Source organism: Pezoporus flaviventris, unplaced genomic scaffold (genome assembly GCF_033815535.1).
Source record: "Pezoporus flaviventris isolate CSIRO_AGI_PZ_B2104156 unplaced genomic scaffold, CSIRO_AGI_Pfla_v1 ptg000040l, whole genome shotgun sequence".
NCBI classification, from domain to species: domain Eukaryota; kingdom Metazoa; phylum Chordata; class Aves; order Psittaciformes; family Psittacidae; genus Pezoporus; species Pezoporus flaviventris.
In genome coordinates this window covers 1,320,846-1,342,040 of record NW_026892588.1, presented here as the reverse complement: position 1 = coordinate 1,342,040, position 21,195 = coordinate 1,320,846, and the positions used below count along the sequence as shown (strand labels likewise).

The window sequence follows — 21,195 nt, the reverse complement described above, 5'->3', positions numbered from 1 at the left end:
ACAGTCAGGCACCTGCCAGGCTCCAAAGGAGCTGAGATACGTATTTAATTTGTATAGCTGTTAGGGGGAGTGTAAATACTGTATATGGATTTTACCTAAACCAATTTGTGATCCTTTAATGAAAAGGACATGCTTATACTTTTATTAAATGTTAAATCTTTGCATATGCAAGGTGGGAAATACTGCCTTGAAATTCCTAAATTATTGCCTGTGTATTGGTAATGCTAATGCTAGGAACAACCAGAAGTGAATGTTACTTAGAAACTCTTCTTAACACAGAATGTCAGACATCCTTGATTTTGAAGATAGGCCATTTTAAGTGTCATTGTTCTAAAGCTGATTCTTTTCAGACTGGTCTACATTTTGCTGAGGTCCATGTGTTATACGACACTATTTTTTAGCCTTTGTTCATCAGGACTGTAGTGGGTTTACAGTTTCTGTCTCAGTAACTTATGCAACTGGAATAGTCTACTGCGCATTTCATGGTTTTCCTAATTTATTTTTGGGAAAAAAATTGAAAAACTTATAGTTCATCTATATATATATATAGCTTGCAACACACAAATGTGTTGACCAGAATCAAAGGAAACTATCCTCAGACTTGAACAGTGATCAGATATTCATTCATCCGTAATGAATATTAATGAAATCATAATCATAGAATCACAGACTGGTTTGGGTTGGAAGGGACCTTAAAACTTACCCAGTTCCAACCGCCTGCCATAGGCAGGGACACCTTCCAATAACTGAGGTTGCTCCAAGCCCCCTCCAACCTGGCCTTGGGATGGAACTTCCCACACTCATCCCCAAACGCAGAGGAACCTACAGTAATACCAGTGCTTGCCAAATTAATTTTTCAGGAGACCCATTTTTTCAGGAAATCCATTGGAAACATTCAAATTGTACAAAGGGTTTGCATGTTAGATGTTTCTAAGAATTCAATCTGCTTGTTTAATCTCTTTATAACGTTTCTTACAGTTTTGTTCAAACAGTTTGTTTCAATTCTGGACTTTAATAACAGCAAAAAGAAAAGATGATAAATTGTCTATTCAGTCTTACTTCCTAATTCATTGTATTTCTTAAAAGAAAAAGAAATCAATGCAGTTGTAAACAAACTCATAATACAATAAGCTTGTATTTTATCAAAATGACTGGATTTAATTTAATAAATTAAAATGTATTTTGGCTATTGGTTCTTTCCCCAAACATTTTTTTTGGGGAATAACCCTTGGGTATTGAACCTTGCAGATCCCTGCATTTCTCTTACCTAGCAGCATGTGAAGGACAGCAAGGCACACAAGACACCAATTAAGGTGTGAGGAGATGCCCGACTGCAGTCACAGCCATCAGCAATCAATTCCTTACTCCTCAAGCTTATCTGCAGGCACAGACTCTGCAGCAAGAAAGGCTCCCAAGTCACATTTCAAGCTGTGGTTCAACTGCTGATTTGAAAACACAAGTGTCTTCCAAAGGAAAGCTGTTGCTCTGCAGAATTCATAATCACTTGTGGGATTTTCCCTGAACATTTTCAAAGGGAAAGCAAACTCTTCAGCAAGCAGTCTATCAACACAAACAGGAAAAGAGGATGAACCAATGATACCAATTTCCTGCATTCACTATTGAACACATAGGAGCTAAATCTGCTCTGGCGCAGGTGCCATGCTCTCAAGATCCCCTTTCAGCGATGCCCACAGTGTGCCCTGCTAACACAAAGGGACAAGCAACTTGCATTTCACAGAATCCCAGACAGGTTTGTGCTGGAAGGGACCTTAAAGCTCATCCAGTTTCAACTCCTGCCACAGGCAGGGACACCTTCCACTAGAGCAGGTTGCCCCAAGCCCCGTCCAATCTGACCTTGAACACTGCCAGGGATGGGGCAGCCACAGCTTCTCTGGGCACCCTGTGCCAGCGCCTCAGCACCCTCACAGGGAAGAATTTCACCTTGGTTTCATTCTGCAATCCCACACAGATCACAGGGAAACGGTGCTAGCTTTGAACCTTAAGAGAGACCATCACTTTACAGTTGTTCCCAAGAATGTTTCAGTGAGTAAAAGGTACTGAAGGTACAACAAGCTTCCCTAGACAGTGTGATACCAGCTCTTTTAACTATGCCTCAGAATACTTCCAGGACAAAGCCAAAGGCTCACAAACTATTGAGTGGCTCTAACTACAGGAGGGATGAATGGAGGGAAGATCAACCAGGTACTTACCATTACAAGGGACAGGGTGATGCAACTGGCTGCTGCTGTCTGCAACACAGCTGATTTTGCACCTGCCTCAGCCAAACTGAAAGGTTCCTCTGAAGGGGGCAAATCTACACAGGTTTTGCAGGCTCCAGGGAGTCAGAACACCAGGACTGCTTTTAATGCTGCTCTCTCACTAGCATTTCTTCACAGTTGCTCTGGGTTCACATCCAGCTCCATCAAGGCTTTCCAACTGTGAATCACACTACAAACAAGGGTGTTATTTGACACAGAAAGAAACATCACTTAAAAGAGGGAAGGTTTTACACTGGAAACATTATAATTTACTATCTTCAGGGGCATGCTGAACCTGCTTGTTTCATTCCAACTTGCCGACACAGGCTTGTTGGGATGCTGACAGTGAGTTTTGTGCCTCTTGCATGCACTATGCCCGAGAGCTGTGAACACCTGCACCTCCACATGCTGTTTTGTCTGTGACAGTAACTGGTAGGTGTCCTTGTTTTTATCCTGACCCTCAAGCCTTATTTTCTACCCCTGCTCTGCTGAAGGGGAGCAAGAGCAGCAGGGTGGGTGTCCAGCAGCCAGCCAATGTCAATGCACCATGCTTTTCAATCTTCCACACCAACCAATACTCACTGTTGTGGAGGAGTTAAGCTTGTTGAGCTCTGTGCTCCCCTTCCCCCAGCCTCCAAACCCAAGAGCTTTTTATAGGAACCAGAAAAGGGAAAAACTACCTTTTCCTTCATCTCGATTCCACAACTGCCCATTTCAATCCACAACTAGGACATTCAGAATATACACAGCACACAAAAATCTGTGGATTTGGAGAAATTTGAGTGACAGCTGACAGTCAAGACAACCTTAGCACAGCTAATAAAGAATTTATTGTAAACATATGTATCTTACACAATTATACAGTATAATACAGATAACATGAAGGATTTAAACACTCAGCATTACAAACAGGGGCAATATTTGTAAAGAGATTTTTAACTTGCATCAAGACTCTTCAGAAAGCCAGAGAAATATACTATAACATCTCAACACATTGGACCATCCGTAGGGTTCCACACATACACCTGAGCGGGTGCATGAAATTCCACAACCTCTAAACTCATCTCCAAGCAATTCCCACAGGAACTTCAAGGACAAATTTTTCTCCCACCCCTTTTCAAAATTCAAAGAACTTGTTGCAAACATTTCCTATATCTGAAGGACTACACAAATATGTTATTTTCTAGCTGCTTTTAACAGTTTATTTTTCTTCAGCAAACTTTTTATATTATTAATATAGCATCCCCTAGAAGAATAACCTGTGGTTGCTCAGAAACGTAGCAACAGATCTGCACTGCAAGAACCCCATTAAGAAGAAGGGGTATTTACTTGCCTGCTTCAGGGCCAGGTTCAGGACTCACTCTGCAACTCCATTCCTCACAGTAAAGCAGGACACAGGCAAAGGAAGCCACGATTTGCAAACAGATGCTGGAAGACAAACTCCTGCATCCTCAAAAGCTGCTCTGGGCATATCAAAATCCACAGGAGACAGGGGCTGGAAATGCATGTGTCATTGCACAAGATCCTAGCATGACTGAGTCTGCCTAAAGGGCTGTTCCCACACAACCTGCAGGCTGCCATAGTGATAGTGACAGGTATCTTGAAAATGCCCTTCTCTCTTGTGAAAGCTGTGTACAGGGATGCCCAACAGCACTATGGACTTGGAATTCAGTACAGCCTACAAGCAAAGTGTGGGGCCTGCAGTTCCACAGCTACCTGGATTCCTCCCAACTCCCAACACTGAGCTCAACTATAATCACCACTGCTCTACTCCTTCACACTGACCTCAGCTGAAAAACCAGTGTCAGGGCTAAACTGGGTACTTTACTTGTGCAGGCAATCCTGCACTCAGCTCACCCAAATAAGCCAGGATTATCTTCTGAATCCAGAGCGTATGAAGTGCCCTATGCAGGGGGCATTTAAGTCCATCTCTGAATGCTGTTTGGATTTCATCCACAGGTCCCATTTCCTAGATTCACAGGTCAGGTTCTGCCACTCATATATTCAAGTGAACTGTAACTGTCTGATAATTCTAATGAACCAACAGGAGCCCTCCTGCAGACCCTAGTTTTACTTATGGTGCTAAAGACAGGCAGTATCTCATCTGCAGTTTAAGAAGTGCATCAAATCTATGCTACTATCCTCAGACACCTGAAACCATCCTCTTCCACAGTTCCTGCACACTGAAGTTACCATCTGTACTGCATGTTACCATCACCTGTCTTCTAGCCCAAAAAAAAGCACCAAAAAATAGCATTTTGAAGACCTCTGTTCCTGTCCCAGATGAGGAAAGATAACTGTGGTTTAATGTTTATAAAAGGCTTTGTATTGTCAAAGCACGGCACCAACAAGAGCGAGGCCTCAGTACACCCCTTTGAGGTAGGTATCCTGCTCCCCATGCTCAGAGATGGGGAAACTGAGGCACAGAGTGATTATATCAAAGGCCATGCAGCAGATCACAGACCCAGCTGAGATCAGCGCATTGGAGTCCTGGCTGCTTGACCCATGCTCCACCACGTGAAAGCACTGCCTCACAAAACAAGCACCCTGAAAGCATGACAATCAAACAGTTATCCCACCAACTTCACAATGGCTTATTCATACTACTAGCAAGCACCCATGGGGAAGGACAAAGGGGTGGTGGATGTGGGGTGGTCAGGATGTTGTCAGCGAAGACTTCTTCAGTGAAGTGTTCACAGCCAGGCTGCAGACATGTCTCCTACATCAGAGATGTTCCTAGACAGTTAAGTGCCGAGGTTAGTAGCAGAACTTCCTGCAGTCAAGACAGAGGAGATCTCTACAAGCAGCAAACCTTTGATGTTTTGATCCTATCAGGCCTCTCTGTGTTGAGCAGAACTTCAGCCAAAGCGCTGCTGCTCCCCTAGCACTTCACAATCCAAGCTGATCATCAATCAATGCTGTCCAGACATTATGACCTTACAACACAGCTTGTTACCTGTCCCCCAGAACATTCCAAACCTTCAAGCAGCATGGGGAGGCACTCACTGGGTAAGGAAAGGGTTTCAGCCAGTCAAAACCTACAAATACTGTCCCCACTCCCCTCCTTTCCTATGCAGGACAAGTGGTCAGTCAAGTTTTACCAAGCCTGACCATGGTTTGCTCATGGTGACTGAGCATGTGCCAGTCTACCCTTCTGAGATGACTAAGAAAGGTGGCACCTGGCACCTCTTTAGAGGCAAGGAATTTGGTTATTCACTTTGCTGAAAAAGCTGATAATAAGCCTACCCAGCTTACTGATGTGTGCTTAGTCACATACATTGTATGCTGGAGCAGGACTGCCAGAATTTGTTGCAGCCATCAGCCTCCTGCTCACCCACACCTAAACCTACCTGACCAACTCACCCATCTACTCAAGTAACTACCTTTAAAAGTTGTCTTTGACTTCTCTCATATTCAGAGTGCCAAAGCAACTGTTCTGCCCACTGCATGGGAAGAACAACTCCTATGCAGACTGCATCAAAAAGTGTAATTTCTTTCCTAAGAAAAAATGTTCAATCTCATCAAAACAGCTGTCTCAGAGGGACCAGGCCGGTGGAGTCTCTCACAGCTAGCAACTCGATGCAAACTGACAATGTTTGTTCAGCCACTGAACATACACTTACCAAGTAAACACTGACATTTAACAACTTGATTTGGAACAGAGCATCATTTTGTTGCATTAAGGTGCATCTTTAATTGGAGGTAACAATCTAGTAGCCCAATGTTATAAACGTGTATGTGTCCTACAGAAATACTGGATTTGTCAAACCAACTTCAGTCATAAATCCACCTTTCCTGTAGCACCTTCTTTGCTCTATTTCATTGTTCCTCATTTAGTATCTTCATGTGTTTGTTTGTGAGGAAGTCAAGAAAGGGAATATTACAGATGGCTTTGTGAATATTCATCACTGTGATCTCTCTTGGAGTCCTGCAGGGAATGCAGAGATGGTATTATAATACATAAAAAGACACGTGTCCAGAAAATAGCAAGTTTAGAAAACTACTAGGGAAAAATAAATTAAAGAAAGAAGACCCATTAAAAAAAACCAAACCAAACCAAAAGATCAAGTGTTACAGCACAAGCATTAAAATGTCACAGCACAAAAAACCCACTTGAATGACTAAGGGAAACATCTTGGGCACCAGGACAGGAAAATCCAGTGCTTAAGTATTAATCCTTGAACTTCTGTAGCACAGACTGTGTATATTTTCCTCTATATAACATAAATACATATGTTTAATATATATGATATAAATATTTATATGCTGCATGAGTAAATATTTAATCTAAGCATTTTCTTGTAGTGTTACTTTTTTTTCCTCCCAATTCCAAGCTATCTCAAATCATGTTGCTGAACAAAAGTCAAAACGTGGCCTAATCATTACCATAAAAATCACTCAGTATCTGAGCTAGAAAAGAGAAAATAAAGAAGACTTTAGGTTGTTTTAAGTTCTGGTGGGCCATGGATAACTTGTCTACATGGTAACATGAGATGGACAGGAGTTAGAAGGTCCTTCCAGCATGGCTCTGGTCATCCTTTGAGCATGGCAACAGCAGAGACTCCTGCCTCAGTTTTTAATATTGTTTATGTACCCATTCTTTGCCACTATGGAGCTAGGAAATGACAAACCCCCTCACAAGCCTTGGATCTTCTCACAGAATATAGTTCATAAATTCCCTCCATCATGTGGTCTGATCACACAAAATCTGACTAAATTTCTCAAGCAACTCAGCCCTTTGCGCTGGCATAAGTGGCCCAAGAGGAAACAAGGTACTGTACCTGTTGTGAGGTGCTGTCTGGTATGCCACAGCAAGTGCTTGCCGTAGGATATCACTCATAAGCTGTTCAGTGGCCTGTGCCAAAAGACATTAGGAGACAGCATTACAAAATGAGGAAAGCAACATGCTTCAGCATCAGTGCAAGAGCAGCTGAAATTCTGGGTCACCTCAATCCTGTATTCCACCAGCAGGGAAAGTTCCGGATGCCCAAGTGAGTTTTATTAACACAGTAATAACAACTGAGTATATTTAACAAAAAGAAATAGACCTATAGATGCACAGAGCTGACTGGAACTGTCCAGTCTGGTTTCTCTCCAGACCTGCAGAGCAGTATGTGCACAGCAGGGTGGATCTGATGTTTCAGAGCCTGCGCTTCGAAGAGCAATTTAGGGCCCATCGCCTCACAGACCAGAGCTTGTTTTGTACATAGCAAATGCCGGGTATTCTCCTGGGAGCTGGTATATCCTTGTTAGCACATACCACTCCCTGTGGTCACCAGCTTATGTCAAGACACTTTCACAAACACCTCCCAGCCTGGACAAGCAGCAGATGGCAGCCGTATGCCCTACACACTTGGCTTAATCAAAGTTCACTCAAAAGCTAATTAAGGCTGTTGGCTTTCTGTGCCTGTATTAAGACTACAGCAGAGGTTTTTGGGACGTTCCCCCAGGAAAGCTGGCATAACTCTACAGTTATAATGGTGCAATCTGATAGTAACAATTTACTATCTGAGTTCATCTATGGTAAGTAACAGAGAGCCCAGCAGATGTGTGCATGTGAGTACGCGTGCAACCTGAAATCAACCAGCTTTTGTAAAACCCATCTTCTGATAAGCAGCAGCCTGTATAAACAACCCCAGAAATTGTCTTTGGCTTCAAATCCAGCAGAGCACTGTTAAAAACAATCTGTGTTAGCCCCCAGCTCCATGCTGTTCAAAGCTTTGATAAGAAACCATCTCTGTTCTTCCAAAAGTGATTCAGATAAAAAAGTGGTTTCTCAAATAAGGCAGAATTGCTACCGTCTGCAGGAGGCCATCGATTTCCTGCCACAGACAACCCAGGCAAAAAGGAAGTGAACCTTATTCAGGAAAAAAAATATCTGAACTTGTATATAATAATCAAGCCTTACAGAACTCTGGCAGATTCCTCACCCCCTTCCCCCCCCCCCCCCCCCAGTTTGGAAAGGTAGGACAAAGGAAGGGGGATTTTCAAAGTTACAGAATTAGTCAGTATCTTACTGGTAGGAAGAATCTGAAAATCTCTATTCTGTGTCCAAGCCAACAAATCAGGTAGAAAGCAGGAAACACACACAGAAGCATACAACTCTCTGGCCAGCTACACATCTTCTGATACATGCACAAAGAGAATTATCAGACTGTGCATCTCATGATTTGATAAATGTATATCAGCAAGTACAGTCTGTTTTGTTTTTTTTTTCTCCTACATTGCTGGGTTAACACACTTACAGAAATGTTTTTATTGTTATTTCTTACCTTTAAAATCATATCTTCTATTACTGATGCATAAACATTCTTTTGTACCTCAGCAGGCTGAAAAGAAATCCCTATCTATAAAATGGGAGAGAGGAAATAAAGACAGTATATCAAATATTACATTTGTAATATTACATTTGTTGTACTGGGTTTAGATTAGATGAGAATGTTACTAGATTAGATGAGAATGAGATTAACAAAAAAAGTCTATTATAAATGGTAGTTAAATAAGCAAGCAAACAGTTCAGGACTTTTCAAGCAGTGTAAACTCAGGCTTCATATTTAAAAGAGCCTGCAGAAATGCCTTTAAAACACAGAAGAAACAAAAGCAAGTTTCAACTTTTGTTTCAGAAAGTCAACACAAAAAACAGGCTGCATTGGGCACCTCTGAATTGAGAATGGAAACTCTATACTGTACATATATTCAACCCATCTGTTCATCATCTTCCCTGCACCCATGGCAACTGAAACCACTTTAAACAGTACTCCTGGCACTAAAGTTCCACACTGAAAGATTGTTTCATCCCCTAGTCTCACTCTCATAATGCGTGTGCCCTTGTCACCTATGATTCTAATAGACCAGATACAAAGCAGAACCAAAATGCTGTCCCTTAATGTCAGCATTTCAGGTGGAGAGGGAGATCCTTTCTCTCCCTCAGAACTGCTGCACGCTAACTCCTTCTGCTCCTCCTGTCTCCTTCCCACAAGCTGAGTCAGTCTCCTCCCTGTCCTTCCTGCTGCTGTGACAGAAGACCCCCCTCTCCTTTTCTTTTACTCCAACTTGAACAGGGGGAAGAAATCCAAGCAGTAGAGAAGTTTGCTGTGGCCTAAGCTTTACCGTGAGTCCTTTTTCAGAAGCTGCTATTAAACAGCACTGGTCAAAGAAACAAGTCCCAGTCTTTCATGTGGTGAGACAGAATAATTTGGTACCAGTCCTCCTCCTTCCCTCATTTCCCCTTGTTTCTAGCCTGACAGGATGACTTTTCTGATACTAAGCCCTGTAACACATGTACTCTAAAAAGACCTCCCAGCTGGCATGCTTCGCTTCCTCCTCCCAGCAGTGGCCAGCTGAGTGTCATGAATCAGAAGGTCCAGTATTTCCAGGGCATTTACAAAGATTTCCATAAAGCATCCAGAGGCCCATATAGATGAAGGAAAGGCAACTAAATAAATGTAAGACTACAACTAGTTTAACAACAGCTCTTACTAGATTAATGATTCACTTCTTACCTTCTCTGCAGCATCCCTCACAAACTCTGATGCAGGCAAGGATCCCAAGTAGAACTTCATCTCCTCTTGTTTCTCCTCTTGTTCTTTCTTAATGTTTATTTTTAAAGGCTCGCTGAAGTTGAGAACATCTACTTCCTCTTCATGTTCTGGTTCTCGTTTCAGAAACTGCTGTAGTTCCTCTAGTTTTCGGCACAGCTCCTCACCACTGCTGTAAGATGAAGGGCATTCTGAAATAGAAGCAATCAATTAAACACATGATAGGTGTTTATAAACAGATGCACTCTCAAAATATGGCAAGAAATTAACGTAATTGGAAGTTATTTTTGTAGTTCCGACCAAACATAAGGATAAGCAGAAATGCAAACAGGCATTGACTGACAGATCTGCAGTGGAATTAAGAAAGAGTAACCTCTTCTCTGCATGCTCAACATGAGCCACTAAAACCTACAGTGGAAAACTATGCAATAAGCAAATTCTTTTTTTCAAAGACAAACACAAACCTAGTTGGGTAGATAAAAATATTAAAAAGTGGATGTAGGCTTCCTTTCCACCTTTAGCGACTGCACTGCACCACCAGACTTTGCAAAGAATAAGCAAATACGTACACTTCTGTGAAATACCTTAAATCATAAAATCACAGAATGGTTTGGATTGGAAAGGACCTTAAGATCATCCAGTTCCAACCCCCTGCCATGGGCAGGGATGCCTCACCCTAGACCATGTCACCCAAATCCCTGTATGATCAGAACAGAAAAACATTCAGCTTTGGGAAAGGGATTATCTGAAGGTGAAACAAGGGAGCTTAACTGCGAAAAACAGATTATATATGTATGTTTAATACACACTAAAATGGACTGTGGAAATTCCTGAGTTATGCCTAGAAGAATAATGTAGCAGCTGTAATAATAAAATGTGAAGCTTCACACAGGCCAGTTCTCCTCATGTTTGGAGGTAAATTAACCCCCACAGAGCTCCACACCACTGCTGCCAGTTTTGTTGGGTTTTTCTTTCCCTTTCGTTTTTTGCACCTGAACTTACACTGTTTGCATGTTAAATCTTAACTGAGGCTATCCTTACCCAAGGACAGATATGTTATTACTCCTATGCTTAGTTTGTGTGCCCACTTAGAAATTATTACACTGTGGGACAAGAATCATCTCTCTCAAGGTTTATATATGCTTGGCCTCCAACGGCCCCAAAGCTCAATAAAACCCAAAAGAGGCTGCAGAAAACATCAGGACTGATAAGAACAAGGCACAGCCTCACTTGTAGGCTTGCCCTTATCATCTCCAAATTTTGTCATTTCAGAGTGAGCTAAGTTAAAAGCAAAGAAAGAATCCCCAAATCCCCTTCTCTTGAAGAAGCAACACATGTGTGAGCATGCAGAGCCTTGAGCCATTTAATAAACAGCATCTTTGGTAGCAAGGAGCTTTCTGGCCTTCCATACTCACCTGGCTCACTGTCTATCTGCGTCAGCACGTCTTCAATCGAGTCCTCGTCATTCTGCAAGGTCTCAGGGTCAGGTGGAGTGTAGCCATGGCATCGACACCAGTGCACCACGTGCTTTGTTTTCAGGGGTGTAATGCTGTGAAACCTGGGGTGCTTCTCTATGATTTCTTGTAGGATCTTCTTCACTGTCATTGCTCGTTGCCACTGTGACAAAGCAAAGGGAAAGGTTAGCACACTGGCTAAAATGCTTAAGGCTGGACTGTTGCCCTGAACAATAATCCGGGTTGCAAGAAAAACAAAAGGAAATGATTTTCTCAGAAGTCAGAAAGGCAAGGAAAAACAAATGTGGAAGATGGTCTAAATCCTGATATTAGGCAGCTGTAGGCAGGTCATTTAAACTCTGCTTTGTCATCTAAAGAAAACCTCAAGAAAGAGACGCACACATTTACTGAAGTCCAGACACATCTTGCCTTGAAATGCCACATCTCCGAAGTAACACCTACAATGGTATACTGCAAGAAATCCACTAGGCTTCTCAAAATTTTGATTAAACTCTTTAACCATTTAAGCTGGCAAGAGCAGAGAGTCTCACTAGTTTCAGCATCTTACCCATAAAACTCCACAGCAAGATGACAAAATCAGGAAGATATGCGGAGAAACATAACAACCACAATACAAAAAGTTCTAGATTAACTGAAATATTCATCTTGGGTGAACTGACAATCTATTTCAGCACCAGCAATACTTACGTCAGATCCCTCAATTCTCTTCCTGAAGGAAACAGACACAATCACATGATAAGATAGACAAAGTATGTTGGGTAAAATTCCAATGACTGTAATACGCCACAGAGGAGTGATGAGGATAAAGTGCTATTAGGACAGTTTGCAGAAATTTAGATTTTAAAAATGCTTCAAAAACATCTTGCTTTGAATCAACTGAAAAATGACCTTCAGAGACCCTTCTGCTTGAGAAAGTCTCTGAACAATAAACTGGATCACTACCTACACACAAATCAGTGCATCCTGCAGTAAGAAATGCCTCCATTTAAGACGTGACAGGAGGTTTCAGAAAACAAATCAGCCAAGAACAATGAAGGTTCCGTAATTCAGAAATCCTTCTTGTGTCCATAACGGCTGTTTATGAAACACAGGAGAAGAGGATTACCTCAGCTGCCCTCCTCTTTCCAATATTCCAGCTGTAATACTGTTCCACTGAACCGGCACAAAAAGAGCTTGCATCTTCACCTAGAAAACACAAAGTCAAAACCAGTATTACATTTTGAGTAAGTGAAGGAAGTTGAATTCATCTTACATTTTAAGTAAGATGAATTCTGGTTTTAATGTTACTTAGTGGAGAGAAAGAGGGCAATGCATTTCATGCTCACAGGATCAAGGACTGTAACTCTATAAACTTTCACAAATGCTATGCTCTCTCTGAGCACAACACAGGTATGTGCAGCAGACTATGTGGTTTTTGGATTCAAAATCAGCATCCCCATTGGTCACATACACAAATACCTGCAGCTAGAGGTTGCTTTAAGCCTCTTTTTCCCCCAGAAAACCTGTTATCATGTAGACCTGTAAGTGTCTGTCTTACTGGTCAAAGAGAATGAAAAAGTACATCCATTAAGGACAAACCAGGGAAAAGACAACCTTCCTGCAGCCATTGAGGAAATAAAATCTATTTCTACCAAAACCAGATGAAAGTTAATAACTGCTGGCAACATACTTGGCTTTACTGGAAGAATCTAATTCTAAGCATCTTCAGAATAACCCCTGCAGTAAGCTCTCTAGGAGAATGGCTGCATTTCATTCCAACTCTTAACAATTTTTTTTAGGCTATAGAGTATGCAAGGCTTTCTGTTGATACACCGAAAATAGAAAACAAAGCCTGCTCATTTACTGCTTACTTTTTTCAGCAATTAATGGAACCTTCTTCACTACTGCTGTTAAAAGCTGCTGGACGTTCTCCAAATATTCTATGCTGCAAGGGATAAAAAGAATCACAATGAAGAATATCGTTGCAAGCAATGAATCAGATGCAAAAGGCTTCAAAATCACTGCATGGCAGAAAGTCCCTAGCCCCAAGGCATTATAGCAATAGCAGCATGAGGATAAACTCTTATGCCTCAATCCAGAAGGTATTTCAAACAGCCCTTCCCCTTGCCAAACTGTCCACAGCTGAAGCTGCATCTTGGAAGAAAACCCTACATTATCTCACAAGCTGCAACACTACTTTGAGGGGTAAGGCATGCCTATTGGTGCAGGCTGTTCTTGTAGGAAAATGGGATACTGCAGTTTGGGTAAACTTCAGTTAGCCAGACATATGTAATTAACTGGCAAGAGCTGCATTTTTCATTAATTATTTCATAACTAAGACAATCTCCAGTGTGTAGTTACTTCAGATTTATCCCTGTCTCCCACACACACTCTCCATTAGGGTAATGTCTGCAAGGATATGTCAGGATAACAAAACTTTTCAAAACATGGAGACAGCCACTGGAGGAATCAAGAGCAGAAGAAACAGCCTACACATTACAAGAGATATGCAGAGAAAATGTTGCAAACGGAGTTCTGGTTAAAACACACTAACTAGTACTTGCAAAAGCATCACGAACAAGGCACCAGATTTCACAGCATCCAGTGAAGAAATACTCCATTTAATTCCAATTCGACTCCATTTAATTCCAATTCTGAACCAAGGCAGTCCTCATACTAAGTAATCACAGAAGTAAGAAGACTAGAGAGGCAAGCAGAGAGACGATTCTACTTATTTCAGATGCCCCTTTTTTGACCTGCATTTCACTGGGCACTTTGACCTTAGCAAGGACACACAATGCCAATGGGAATTACATAAGCGATGGATGATAACAGATTGTAGCAAAACCAAAACAACTGCAGATCTTCAATCTTTCATGAGCCCTGCATGTGAGTCCACTGACAAAGAAAATATTACAACACTGTCTGCAACAAATGCTACCCAACAGGATTAGTACTGATACAGCAGCATATGGGACAAAAGATTTTATAATTTATATCTAGGTCAAGCTTAACATTACTGCACACATCCCTGGAATCAACTCCACTCCCCCTGGCTATTCAAACATCAGAAATCCTAATAGAGAAATTAACAATTACTTGATAACGTAATTCCCAAGTTCAGAGCTCTCTTCTGTTTTTACTGCTGCTTGGCCTTCTTGGGTACCCACAGAACTGCAGTTTTGTCCTGTTGAATCAGGCTCCATCTTAACTTCAAAGAAACAGAACACATTTTAAGACAAAAAGTACCAGTCAGCTTGATAAACAGCATCTTGTGAGACTCCAATAAGACTAAGGATTTTGGATAACATTACTTCATTTGTTGTTTGCACTATTAAGCACACACAAATTTGACTTTCAGTTCTACTGAAAGCAAACCACCAGAACATGTTCCCCCTCTCCAAATCTCAACACGCTCACGTCTCATCCCGTTTAGAAAATCTGCACAATCAATTGCTGATGTTTTGTATATGACTGCCTCATCGAAACTGCTGCCTCTTTGTAAGCAAAGAGCTGACACAACATTAACAGTCTTTACAAGAAGTGACATTTCAAAGCAAGAACTTTTTTGAAGACATCACTGATTTTGACATCAGTGAACTTTCTCACATCTAGGACAGAACTCTGGTGAGACAGGAGCAGGGAGAGAGACACGTTCCAAACCTGGAATAGTGAGGCAGTCTGGTCATCCATCTAGGATGAGAGATGCATGCTGCTTCTGCAAGAACTGACTTTGAGTCTCTCAGCTCTGGACTGTGAGTTATTCTGGGAAGCACTGTATGTGCATCTTAACCCTGTGAGTATGCACACGTGCTGTCTGCATCTAGTGCTGCTGGAAAGCATTCCCCAGTACCATAGTACTATTCTGAGGACAGCAGTAACTGTGATTAAGCACGGGCTGCTCTATGCACCTTTGCAAATATGGATTGAAACAATAAATGTTTAAAGTACTCATGGGAGCTTTCTAGAACACCCTAATTTCTCCCCGTATTTGCCTATGCTTTGGGATTTGTGGAGGGGGAAGTCACTGTTAATTTCCTAGGTCCCAGGTGCCATTTTTACTCAATTTGAACCCTACTAGTAATGGAAATAAAAGAACTCACAGTCACAGGGTCTATGTTCTTAGTCAGGCCACTTGCATAAAGCAGCACCAGCTAATTTCTACTGCTTATCTTACTGAGAAATTCCTTGTTACCTTTAGTAATTGATGCTGTAGTGGGAGTAGAGACAAGTGTACTTGCTGCTGTGACAGCTGAAACTTTGCTGGTGGTAAGTGACTGTATCACTGAAGAGGAAAAACAAGGAGAAAAAAAAGAACAAAGAAGAGAAAGAAATATCAAATTTCAAAATTTCATACACTTTGACAAATAACCATGTTCAGAAGCAACACAGCGTTTTTGCAGCACAAAGTTTAGGGATGAATTTCCTTGCTACATTTTCTTCTATCTCTAACTTTGGACCATGTATGCCAACAATGACCAAGAGCTACCCTGTGCCAAAGGGGAGTTTCAAACACCATCTGTCATCCTCCTCTGCCCTTTACCTTTGTTCATAGGCATGAGTATTGTCTGAACACCTCCAGAAGCTGTGTTTACACCGAGCTGTTTAAGCTGGCTGGGAACTGTCAGAACAGCCTGCTGTGGACTAGACTGATTTGAGTGGATTTTTAGCAACCCTGCAAGAAGAACGGAAGACAAAACGTTAAATGAAACACACCTTTTAGCTTACCTCCAGCTACTTCCCTCTCTGCCTGAACCAGGGTGGCACGTAAGCTAGCACTGCCACCCTCTTAACATGCTACAGTTCAGTGAACTGTCAGACAAGGTTTTACTGACACAAATGATTGCTAAAATACTGTGTGTGTGTGTGCGCACACCACAGGGTGCACAGTATTACATGCTGCACAGTACTCTGATAATTTGTGAAGCAAGTTTCCTAATGACCTACGTAATCTTAAGCAAAACTCGGTGTAACACAAACCTTTCAACTGAAGCAGGCTCAGCACAGAGGGGAATACCCTTGTCAGAACAAGACCTTATGCTCAAGAGTCTACTAAGCCAGTGAACTACAGCGCCGCTGCACTTACGGCCACTCTTACTGAGGTATCCATATGCTGCATACATCTCTGCAGTTCAGCTCAGCAGCATCCACTGTAGCCAGCAGAGCACACCCAACCATGTTTTAAACAAGTGACAAGCCCAAGGCTCCACAGCAAGTCTGATGAAGGACACACCTGAACTGAGCATCCTGTGTCTTTCTGTAACATGCATTCATAAGGATGGCCAACCAAGCTCTGAAGCATATTAAAGCGGGGACTGAATTAAATCACTGATTTTAAGTACAGGCTAGAGAACAAGCAGGACATTCAAATACTAACAGCATTATCAATGGCAGTGCTCAGTGACTTTGGTGGGAATCAGCATGACTCCAAGCTGTGCCACACTGCCATACGCAAGTAGTACTCATCAACTGTCCACCAGCTCTCTCCTCCACAGCAATAACATCCCAAGCCACCACAGTCAACACTCTAATACAGTGATTCGGGCTTAGGTCCACCCTTTCCTACTGGTACTGCCTACTTTCAACTGTTACTGTATTCAGTCTATAGCTAACTCTTCTTCAGATTGTGGAAATTTAATAGGCTTCTATTTCAGAACATTGACAGCAGTAGACTTCTTAGTTTCACAATGGTAATTTTATACTCACGATTTGTTTTGCGATAAAGTTGCCATTCTCTTCATTTTTTATTATTAGCTGTGTTTAAGAAACACAGCTGCCTTCCAAGTATGAGACATGCCAGGTCTGCCAAAGATGTCTCTTGGGTTTGAAAGATAAATAGCACTAATCATGCAGACTTTCACCTCCAGGAAAGAAAGCTAACCCAGCATTCCCAATTCATTTGGGTGTGACGCACAGATGTGTCTGGATAGGACAGCAAGCGACCCAAACAGCAGGCAAGCAAGAAGGGACATTTTCCACACACCCTATTAGCCTGATGGGTGGGAGACATGGTTTGTTGCAAAACAAGGGAAAATACGATATTCTTTTTGAAGAGCTGCCTTTAATAATAAAGCTTCAGAAATTTAACACAGTTTTGTTGTTGTTGTCTGGGTTTTTTTGTTGTTTGATTTGTTGGGGTCTTTTTACATGGAAATAACATGTTTTACAGCCACAGTGCTTCTATCGGGATTCTTTAAGAAACTGTTTTTCATTACAAAGTCGGGTTACAAAAACCACCCCAAAATCTAGACAACATTTTTGTATCTACATGGGAGTTCTAATCCAAAAAGATACGTAGAACGGCATATTTTCCACAGACAAAACCCTTGCTGCTTTGTTTCCAAAGAGGAAAACACTCAACTCGAAACTCAAAACTAGAGTGATGAAAAAGGAGGCATTTGGAAGACTGTACACAGGAACCAAGAAGAGCCCATTTAAAAAAATACTGTCAAATAAGCTCAGTGTCACTTATTTTCTCTTCTCTGTATTTTTACTCTGTTTCCACTCAGTAAGAGGCCACTTCAAGTGAACAACACATGCCAGCAGTTAGTCAAAATTAAAATTTACCAGTTTAACCTGTAATACTCAAACCTGCTGTATTTGCTCTTCATGACACAAAAGACAGCGGAAGACAATAAAACTGAGTAAGAAAAACTCCCCTCTACATAAAGGTAATTTATCTTCATTAACTCAAAACATTGAAGATCCAGCCCACCCCTCTGTACTTACTGATTTTGACTTCAAAGCCTTCAGTTCACCCTAATCAACACCTCTCTCCTTTCCAGGCCAAAGGAGAACAGATGCAAAGCCTCAGAGCTAAATTCCGCTCACGCACCTTCTCCAACTTCAGTGGAGTTTCACTTTTACAATAATCAAGTCTGCAGCATTGCTGGTACCTTGATAGTTTCAGCATTCAGTGGCACACTGCTCTTGAACAGGCAAACTGCATCTTCTAATGAGAACTTGGCAAGAAAACTACAATCCCTCTCCAATACCAATGAGCAACTTGTGCTGTTATTTGTAACAGCTACAGTCAATGCACTGACGTGATAGGATGCCAAATTACTTAAGACATCTCTGTGGCTAAGCCAAAAGTTATGCTAATAAGATATGTTTTAGAAAGCATGACTTGACTTTAACGAATTCACAAATGCTGTAAATGGAAGAATATAGTCTCATTTGCAAATAGCATCTGAAGAACTCGCACCTGGATTTTAAATTCCTATAGGAAGAGCATGAAAGGCTTTTAATACCTGATACTGCAGCTTTTCCAGTTACAGGCGTTGGTGTAGTCATCAGAGAAGCAACACTTACAACAGTGGAAGTAGCAGTCTTATTCACTACTGATGAAGTAGACTGGCTCTGGCTTACACAGATTTGGTGCTGCTGTCCAGATGTCTTTGCTGCAGGAGTTCCAGAAGATAATGAACTGGAACCTACATTATCTATTTGCTGTATAAAAGAGGCAATAAACACAACAAAGCAATACTTAGAAGTAGCAAAACTAAATGTTTATCTATCAATCATTAAGAAGCAAGAGGCTCTCAAGCACATACCCAAAAGCCCATATACAACAAGAGCACGTATAGAATGGAGGCTGTTTTGAGCAGAAACAGCATGCTCAGGAACTACTACCACAAGACAGCATCTACAGCCACCATCCCTTAACATCAGCAAGCAGGTAGAACTCCAGATGATAAATTTGACCCAGGAATGTTTCATATTTCCCTGCTGCCTAGAAATCTGGAAGTATCAGTAGACAAACAGAAAAGAAGTTTGGGATAAGGAGGTTGGATGGAAAATTTTTCTCTCTGCGGCTTCACCAAGAGCTGTACAAACACTGAGTAGCATTTAACACAAATTTTACCATCTTCATCTATGCATGCTGCGTGTTCCAGTATTCAGCCCTCTCTGATGACAGCATGGCATCAACTCTCCTCTTGTTTAATCTTTGCCTCCCAACAGGCAAAAGCAGCGAGGCTGGGGGAACCCTCTGAGGGAACTATACACTCTACTTTTTGCTGCTTCCTCCCCATCCCGTCAACTCGAACCCGCAGAAAACCTGCATCAACGCGCACGAGCATTTGCTCTAGGAATTGAAAACATTTTGCTTCCAAGCTCACTCTCTGCTGAAGCACCTCATTCCAAAGGCTGCACTCTTAAGACTCCCTTGGGGTGGTGAGGAGTGACATCCTTTGAACACAGTCAGCACTAACGGATCAGGAACTCCAGCCACTGCCAGTGAAATCTGCTGATAGCAGATGGGGCACTAAACACTGTGGAGAGTCTGTGACCTGAGAGGAGAGATCTACAGTCTAGTTACTGCTGGCTTTCACTGGCTTGCTGGCTTCAGGCCTTCCACATTCTTCTTCAAATTTCTGTGGCAGCAGCAGATGTGGTGTTTGAAAGCTGTGTAGCCCCAAAAATCTGATCTCTATGATTGCAAAAGCTGTTTCAGATAAAGCTTTCCCTGCCAACCTGAATTTTAACATTTAACATTAAAAGCAAGAAAGTGCAAGTTTCAGTTTTGCTTCTCCCCTTGTTTCTTCACAGATAGTACTTTATGCCAAACAGCAAACAACCCAGCTGAAAACCAGTTGCATGCACTATGCTGGTACACAAATAAGAGCAGACCCAACAGCAATGCTGACTGACAAGAATACCAAGGCGGGGGGGGGAGCAGAATTCCTTTCCTGGGGATTATACTGGCTAGAGAGCAGTATCGCAGAACACCGGTGATGTTCTTTCTCACCTGGGCCACCCCATTTGTGGGAAGGGCCATGGCAGGAGCAGCAGCTGTGGTGATGACACCTCCTGATACCCTCAACACAGTGGTGCCAGGTTTGGAGAGCTGAGATGAAGCAGGCACTGTTTTTATAGACCCATCCGATATTTTCACCAGTGACGTCTGTCCACTGGCTGCAGCCTTTGGAAAAAGAATTCAGCCTAAGGAAAAAGCTGTACTTGTTTGGAATTTTTAAAAATTCCTTAAAGCTCATCAACAACAAACAGGACAAATGCTTTTTACATTACTGAAAAATATCTTCAAAGGACTTTTCAAACAGGCAAAATGCACAATAACAGCTGTAACAAATTTGTCACCTTGGGAATCAACTTTATCAAGCTGCTGACTTTGCAAAAATATGCCCATCAATCTTGAATTTTGGATAATCAATTACATGTATTCTTGGGGAGTTTGAATTTTATCAGGACCACTTGGTAGTTTTTAAAAGAAGGACCTTTGCTGGATACCAAACCCCAAAAGTTTTTAAGAGCTTTAGCAGAGGACCCATTTCTAAGACTCAAATATTTAAGCAATATTTTGGTACATGACTGTGTTCACTTCTCTAATTCCATTTCACTAAGAAATCCCAGAATACATTTACAAACTAGCAACCCAGCCTTAAACTTCACCCACTCCAAGAACAGGAATAAAGCTGAAAAACTGTGGTCCAGTATCTGTATATATAAGTAGGCCTTCATGGGCTTTCCTCATTGTAGCACAGCCAGCATCATAATTGTACAAACCCCAAACAACTACAAAAGGCAACACCCTCATAATGGGTGTCTGTGGTTCCTAGCCACAACATTAGCACATTACCTGTGTAAATAGAGCTGTTTTCTGTCCAGTTATAACTTTCAGGGCTTGTCCTTGTGTGGAAGATGTTCCAACTCCTACACTGCCCTGAACAACTGAAGCTGGAGTCAGCTGCTTCCCAGAACTCTGAGGAGAAGGTTGGCCAACCAGAAAGGTGCCCTACTCCACAAATAAGTTAAGGAGGTCAGCACTTGGAAACACAATTAAGAGTCAACAGAAATATATGCGCGTCAATACAATATAAAACCCCGTAACTATAATGCAACAGTATTTCATCTTCTAAAACAAGGCACTGCTAATTACATTGGATGCTTCTGCAGTAAGAGCTGGACACAGCCTTCTCTTAT

General features: G+C 41.8%; 2 protein-coding genes across 15 annotated transcripts in view; one reads left to right on the top strand and one right to left on the bottom strand.

Moving 5' to 3' along the window:
- The window catches only part of PLEKHB2 (pleckstrin homology domain containing B2), a 476,827-nt gene that overhangs the window by 10,141 nt on the left and 445,491 nt on the right, over nt 1-21,195 (top strand). The gene's annotated exons all lie outside the window — the stretch shown is intronic.
- The window catches only part of YEATS2 (YEATS domain containing 2), a 45,509-nt gene continuing 28,875 nt past the window's right edge, over nt 4,562-21,195 (bottom strand). For 11 of the 14 annotated variants that reach the window (XM_061465396.1, XM_061465398.1, XM_061465399.1 and 8 more), the window contains 13 exons: nt 20,852-21,007; nt 20,003-20,176; nt 18,504-18,702; nt 15,794-15,925; nt 15,446-15,535; nt 14,350-14,461; nt 13,122-13,195; nt 12,377-12,456; nt 11,212-11,413; nt 9,761-9,987; nt 8,531-8,605; nt 7,040-7,113; nt 4,562-6,186 (listed from right to left, as the gene is read on the bottom strand). In XM_061465396.1, the coding sequence (XP_061321380.1) occupies nt 6,078-6,186; nt 7,040-7,113; nt 8,531-8,605; nt 9,761-9,987; nt 11,212-11,413; nt 12,377-12,456; nt 13,122-13,195; nt 14,350-14,461; nt 15,446-15,535; nt 15,794-15,925; nt 18,504-18,702; nt 20,003-20,176; nt 20,852-21,007 (1,704 nt within the window). In that variant the 3' untranslated portion in view covers nt 4,562-6,077. Of the gene's footprint in view, nt 6,187-7,039; nt 7,114-8,530; nt 8,606-9,760; nt 9,988-11,211; nt 11,414-12,376; nt 12,457-13,121; nt 13,196-14,349; nt 14,462-15,445; nt 15,536-15,793; nt 15,926-18,503; nt 18,703-20,002; nt 20,177-20,851; nt 21,008-21,195 lie in introns of those variants that run through there. The other 3 variants (XM_061465400.1, XR_009745527.1, XR_009745528.1) reach the window with 3 other exon arrangements.